Source organism: Mesocricetus auratus, unplaced genomic scaffold, assembly GCF_017639785.1.
Source record: "Mesocricetus auratus isolate SY011 unplaced genomic scaffold, BCM_Maur_2.0 Super-Scaffold_100006, whole genome shotgun sequence".
Taxonomy (NCBI): domain Eukaryota; kingdom Metazoa; phylum Chordata; class Mammalia; order Rodentia; family Cricetidae; genus Mesocricetus; species Mesocricetus auratus.
The window spans coordinates 78,066,316-78,073,485 of NW_024429190.1; the positions used below are offsets into that span (position 1 = coordinate 78,066,316).

The 7,170-nt window shown below is 44.2% G+C and overlaps 1 protein-coding gene across 1 annotated transcript; it reads left to right on the forward strand.

Moving 5' to 3' along the window:
- The first annotated feature begins 582 nt into the window (after positions 1-582).
- Positions 583-5,070, forward strand: LOC121132736 (dentin sialophosphoprotein). The gene is made up of 4 exons (XM_040746618.1): positions 583-633; positions 1,598-1,684; positions 1,832-2,776; positions 3,289-5,070. Exons 1-4 carry the CDS (start codon positions 583-585, stop codon positions 5,068-5,070), a joined length of 2,865 nt encoding a protein of 954 aa, XP_040602552.1.
- Positions 5,071-7,170: the final 2,100 nt, after the last annotated feature.

A 7,170-nucleotide genomic window follows, 5' to 3' on the forward strand; every position in this document is an offset into this window, starting at 1 on the left:
TTACTCCAGAGTGATGAAACAAAAGCCCAGTAAAGCTATTTCAAGTTCTCAAGCTCAGGAGGCAGATAGCAGGGGAAGAATCTGAATTCAGGGAGTTTGAAACCAAACCCTGCGTTCTTTCTCCTCGCCCAAGCTCCTTCAGCTCATGGATTTCTTCCTCTTACAGTGTTTACAGCCCAACTCTGTAGTCAGGTGAGGAATTACAAGTACTTCATCTTTTAAGTTCGCTCTTGGTAAAAGCTAATCCCGGGGAAGACAGCTGTTACCCTCATGGATAGCAGCTCAGGGCCAAAGCCACAGCCGAGTCCTCCGTACCTCTGTGGCTGTTGCCCCCACGGGCAGAAAATGTCAGAAGCCATGACAGTGTTGAGCATGCTGAGTCCCCAAACATGTCTCCACAAGCACAGCAGGTTTATTCTGGAACCTGGGAAGCCTTCTCACGTTAGTGCTCTCCCTTTGCCCTAGGAAAGGGCAAATGCAAAGACTCAAACAACCAGCACCTGCACTTCTCATCTTGCACTTTATCAATAATTTTGTGGCATTCTTGTCTTAAACAGACACTGATTATTATCCATAAAGAAAATGAAGATAGTTATATATATTTGCATTTGGGCAGCTGCGTGGGCCATTCCGGTAAGTTCATCTTCCTAACCGAGTCTTCTCACTTTGCTCTATCTTTTAACCCAGCGTTGAAGTGTACATATTTCCTTAAGGTTTTGCAGAGAAGTTGAGTCTAAACACTTAGATTTGCATTAAAACTGTTATGTGATATCATTTGGGATCTCAATGCAAGGCAAACATGCGAACCAAATCATACTCCCTTTCTTCCCGTTGAAACATATCTTATCAGAGGATGACATACTTTTATAAGTTTATTCATATTAATTCAATGCCCAGAAGTTGTGGAGGCTCTGTCTGCCTCTCCTTCATTCCATGGGAATTTCATTTCAGTGTCAACACAGTTTATACTGTTTGGGAAAAACTGAAGCGAGAACAGGAGTTAAAGTTCCGATTTTTCAATGTGTGATCAAATCAGTGTTCCATGGGTACTATTTATTTGTTCATTGCAGAAAATCTGGAGCACATGAATATGTGCAAACACAGGAACATTAAGGAAGTCAGCCCACTTGTAATTGTATTAGCCAGCCTGCATGTCTAGCATTTTCTTATGGTTTCACATCACCAGATGTGGTGGTGTTTCTCTAGGTGAAAGCTTTTGCGAGCACTTCAAGGTCACTCTTGCAGGGCTTACGTAGCAATTACTTGATATTGCTTCCCCAGCAGCCCACACTCACTGTTGTTTTATGGTTTTGGTCTGACATTTAACTTGGGATGGGTCCTGTACAGGCCACTGCCAGGAGTGGTTTAACAGAACAAGGATTAGCCTTGTCTTTATACATGTGAGGTAAGTGGGCTTGTAATACTAACTGATGACGTTATAAAAATCCTCATTTTGCTCAGCTTGAAATTCCATATAGGCACCATAATGGGCTGCTTTTCTTCTCTACATGTCAGATTAGGCTCTGATCTTTGTGTTTTATCTTTCCTTCTTCATAAAACAAGAACCTGTGTAATATCGATGGTTTTACCTTAACAGGTTCCTCAAATCACACCATCAGAAAGACATACCATTGAAAAATCTGTGAATGCACCTTTTCTAGTACACTCAGGAACTCCAGCACAGGTAAAAAAAAATACTCCTTTCGTTTTCCACTTTCAAACCACTTCTACACTCTATGATCTTCTCTAAAATTTCCGCCTATTTTCTCTTTCAGTTGGCGTTATTTGAAAATGATACCCACAATGATTTTGAATTGTGTCTCTTTTTCAGAATGAGTTATATATCAATAACACCACTAAAGACAGCAGTGACCCCCCAAACAGGAGTGAAATAGGAAGACAAGTGTATACCAAGGACAGTTACGAAAGAGAAGGGAACGGCTCTGAGTCAATAGGTGTAGGAGGGACAAATCCTTCTACACAGCCCCTTTTAGCAAATGAACAGGGGAAGACTGATTACAAAAACAAGCACTTAGAAATATATGGTCACGATGAGATCCACGCAAAAGGAGAGAACAACACAGCAAATGACATCAGGGGCCAAGTAAGCATCACTGAAAATGCAGGAGCAGCGAAGGAGAGTAACGTAAATGGACCTGTCAATCAGAACACAAAACCTGGGGACACTGGTAATGCCAGCCAGAGTGCAGATGCCACCCTTGGCCAGGGAAATGGACCTCAAGTAGCTACGAGCAAGAATAGTACAGCTGGAATGCATGGGGATGGGGCTGCTACTCACGAAACGACATCTCAGAGAGAAGGGGAGGGAAGTGGGAACAGGAGGGTTGAGGTGACACCAAGCACTGCGAAAGATGCTGCTTTGGATAATGCTGATGGGAGTTCCAGTGGGGATGGGGAAAATGGGGATGAGGACATGGGCTCCGGTGATCATGAGGGTCCAGAAGCAGGAGACGGAAAGGGGGGCCACGATGATAGGAAGGGCCAGGAGGACCAGTCTCATCAGGGGAGAGATGATAACAGAGGTCAGAGTTCAGTCAGTGGTGAAGACAATGACTCTAAAGAAAGAGATGGCTCCCCAAATGGATGTGATGGAGACAACACCTCCAGCAGCGAAGAGAACAATGGTATTGAAGAAGGCAATGGCGGCCAAGCAATACAGGAAAACCAGAAGCTCAATCACAAAGACAACAGAGATACAGAAGGTGGAATCCCCTGCCAGTCAAAAGCATGTCCTCTGGGGAAGAGCCAGGGCCAGGTTAGTTTTGAAACTGATTCCTTTCCTTAGCAGTTCACATTCCCCTCTCCACACTCTGACAGCCGTGCAAAACAACAACAAACCTAGACAAGTACAAATCAAACCCAAAACTAACATAAAAAAGTGTCACACTAAGTGTCTGGGTAGTATTTTACCAACATTGTGGATTTTAATGAGAAAGCCGGAGTCCTTAACAGACTTAGTGTAGAACAATTTTTAAAACATGATTCAGTCATGTTTGTGTAATACATTTTAGTAGTGTCACATTCATTACACAAAATAAGGAGTTCCACTGTGACACTTTCATTTTTGTGCACCTGTTTAATCCAAGTGCCTGGACCCTGATACTCAGCACTTTCAAGTATGAGATAAGCACATTTGTACAAATCACCATTGCTGTGGCAGCCAAAGTCCTGGTCTGAAGGCCATTTCCCCAGACAGCTCTTCTCCGGCAATGGAACTTTACAGCAAATATTCACTGGTTATCTATTTGTCTCTATATTGTTCCATAGGGAATAGAAACCGAAGGTCCCAGCACAGGCAACAGAAGTAATATTACCAAAGAATCTGGGAAACTCGGTGAAAATAAAGACAACAATGGACACCAGGGAATGGAAACGGACAAAAGAAATAGCCCAAAGCAAGCGGAGCCTGGCAAGCCTCAAGGGCCTGTAGAGACGACAGAAGCCCACCGCAAAACCGGACACAGCAAGACAGGTAGTGGCAGCAACAGTGATGTGCACGACAGTTACGATTTTGACGATGAGTCCATGCAGGGAGATGATCCCAACAGCAGTGACGAGTCTAACGGAAGTGACGATGCTAACTCAGAAAGTGAAGATGAGAACGGCGGCCAAGGAGATGCCTCTTACAACTCTGATGAATCAAGCGACAATGGCAACGGCAGTGACTCAAATGGGGGAGATGATGACAGGAGTGATGACACATCTGATGCCAATGACAGTGACAGTGATGGTGATGATAGCAGCGAGAGTGATGACAAGGATGACTCAGAAAGCAGTGACCATGACAACACCAGTGACAGTGAGAGCAAATCAGGAAGCAGTGACAGCAGTGACAGCAGCAGTGACAGCAATGACAACAGTGACAGCAGCAGTGACAGCAGTGACAGCAGCAGTGACAGCAGCAGTGACAGCAATGACAGCAGTGACAGCAGCAGTGACAGCAATGACAGCAGTGACAGCAGCAGTGACAGCAGTGACAGCAGCAGTGACAGCAGCAGTGACAGCAATGACAGCAGTGACAGCAGCAGTGACAGCAGTTACAGCAGCAGTGACAGCAGTGACAGCAGTGACAGCAGCAGTGACAGCAGTGACAGCAGCAGTGACAGCAGTGACAGCAGTGACAGCAGCAGTGACAGCAGCAGTGACAGCAGTGACAGCAGCAGTGACAGCAGCAGTGACAGCAGCAGTGACAGCAGCAGTGACAGCAGCAGTGACAGCAGTGACAGCAGCAGTGACAGCAGTGACAGCAGCAGTGACAGCAGTGACAGCAGCAGTGACAGCAGTGACAGCAGTGACAGCAGCAGTGACAGCAGTGACAGCAGTGACAGCAGCAGTGAGAGCAGTGACAGCAGTGACAGCAGTGACAGCAGCAGTGACAGCAGTGACAGCAGTGACAGCAGCAGTGACAGCAGCAGTGACAGCGGTGACAGCAGTGACAGCAGCAGTGACAGCAGTGACAGCAGCAGTGACAGCAATGACAGCAGTGACAGCAGCAGTGACAGCAGCAGTGATAGCGGTGACAGCAGTGACAGCAGCAGTGACAGCAGTGACAGCAGTGACAGCAGCAGTGACAGCAAGGACAGTAGTGACAGTAGTGACAGCAGTGACAGCAGCGACAGTGACAGCAGTGACAGCAGTGACAGTGATGACAGCAGTGACAGCAGCAGTGACAGTAGTGACAGCAGCAGTGACAGTAGCAACAGCAGCAGTGACAGCAAGGACAGTAGCGACAGTAGTGACAGCAGTGACAGCAGCAGTGACAGCAGTGACAGTGATGACAGCAGTGACAGTAGTGACAGTGATGACAGCAGTGACAGTGATGACAGCAGTGACAGTGATGACAGCAGTGACAACAGTGACAGTGATGACAGCAGTGACAGCAGCGACAGTGATGACAGCAGTAGTGACAGTGGTGACAGCAAGGACAGCACATCTGAAAGCAGTGATGAGAATGATAGCAAGTCTGATAACAGCAACAATGCAAGTGACAGTGACAGTGACAGTGACAGTGAAGGCAGTGACAGTAATCATTCAACCAGTGATGATTAGGGCAAGGACAGACCATGAGATCCTTTGCATGAACGTTTGGTGAGGAATTGAAAGGCAGTAAAGACTCCTAACCCACTAGAGGCAGGCAAGGAACAAACAGATGACATGGAATCCACAGAGCTCACAGGGAATCAAGTCAAACTTGGATTTGGAGCCAAGTTCCAGCTCTCTCAGAGAGAAGCTGGGTGCACCAACTTTGGTATATGTGTGTTAGAATATGTTCATGTCCAGAAAATATTTTTAAAAGTATAAATCTAAACATAAAATAATTAAACAGAAACGGAAGTAATCACTTACTGTGATACATAGCTTCAATTTGAATAACTGGTGCTTTAGAGTAGAGTGAGCAGTTACAGAGAGCCTGCAGTGCTGCCTTCATCCTCCAGCGGTCTGAGTACCAGACAACTGGTCTTCATGCTGTGGAGTAAGCGATGCTGTTTTGTGACATTCAACTCAACTACTGTTTTCTTTGCCTGTTCTAGGAAAAATACATTTGTGACATGAGCAAAATACTGCAGCAACAATTGACCCTATCCAAGGCACTGGGATAATCTTTGTGATGATAAAAATAGAGTAGTTATGAATTATGAAAATTCTGAAGAATGAATCAGAAAAGAGTTCTGAGGATGGCTCACTCGGACAATGTCGTTGTATTTCTGCGAAGGATGGAAATGTAGTACATAGTCCCTTTGAGCAGTCCCTTCCAGCAGCTGCTCTCAGATCTTAAGTAAATGAGGAACACAAATGGGTGTTTTCTGGAGGTGAGATCATATATGAGTTCTCCGTGTGCCGCATTGTTATTTATTGTCTTCAATCAGTCTCACAGGACTGAGTATGAAAACCGAGTGACCTTTGGTGGGTTGTGCTAGGACACTTTTGAAAGTGAGAGAGGCGGTAAGAATGAATTACACCAAGATGGAAGGTGTAAATTGGTATTGTCCCAAGGGAACCTTAAGCCCTAAGCCTGAAGGGTATCTTTCAAGATTTGATGCCGTGCTTTGATGTTTCTCTCTTTTTTTTTCCCACATGAGCAGTTATGTCAGATTTGGGTTAAAGCAAAGCTACCAAGGACAGTAAGACACTAGTTGACTCTACTATCATTTTAGACAAACTTTACCCAGAGTTTCTGCTTTTTCCTGTACTCACTTTCTTTTACAAGAGTTTCTTAGCTAAGGAATGTTGTGAAGGCTTTGAGATGCTGCTATCTATAAACTCATTTGTAATTCCTAACACTGGAAGACACCAGGGTTCTGCTTTGTCACGGCCATGACAGAACGCCAGGCCTCTTACCAGACTTCTTACCTTCCAATAGACAGCAAACTTTGCTTTGTTTGCTCTGACTTGTGAACTGCTGCCTCTGGCACTTGTCACACCTATTCACAAAAGTTGTGATAACTAGGCAATGGATAGGAAACTCATTGTAAACTGTATAAGAAATGTAATGAAGAGACAATGAACTTCAGCATTATAATAAACATCTATTTATACAATTGCTCACAGGGGAAATTCTTCACTCTACTAAGCCTCCCTATTATAAAATATGATATATATTTACATTTCTTACACATATTAGATAGACATTCTTATTTAAAAATCAGCATTTGTGAACATAATATGCAAACTTTGACTATTACGAAATAGAATATACAATGCTAAATCTCCACCGTCCACCATTCTACTTATTTTCCCTAGAGACAATTCCTCTTACTAATGCTTTGCAGACATTCCAAAAATGTTGTCTGCACATAAAAATGACTATGTTCATCTTTTAAAATTCCGAGGTAGTCTACCATATAAAATGCACTGAGGTTACACTTCAACTTAGCAATATGCCTTGAACATTGGTTGACAGGATGTAGGTCAACTTGTTTCTCATAGTTCTGCTCACTTCATTGATGGATGTAAAAGGTATTTATCCTGTGCTCGTTATGTTATCTTCTAGGTAATAGCCTAAGTCAGTGTCTTAGTCAGTGTTCTATTGCTGTGAAGAGACACCATGACCAGGGAAACTCTTATAAAGGAAAACACTTAATTGGGGCTGGCTTACAGGTTCAGAGGTTCAGTCCATTGTCATCATGGTGGGGTTTGATGGTTCCAAGG

Bases quoted from the DNA above. Each gene is read 5' to 3' on its own strand.
- LOC121132736 (XM_040746618.1), top strand. From the start codon at position 583: ATGAAGATAGTTATATATATTTGCATTTGGGCAGCTGCGTGGGCCATT. The intron at 634-1,597 runs GTAAGTTCATCT...TTACCTTAACAG, and splicing joins CAGCTGCGTGGGCCATTCCG to GTTCCTCAAATCACACCATC. The intron at 2,777-3,288 runs GTTAGTTTTGAA...ATTGTTCCATAG, and splicing joins TGGGGAAGAGCCAGGGCCAG to GGAATAGAAACCGAAGGTCC.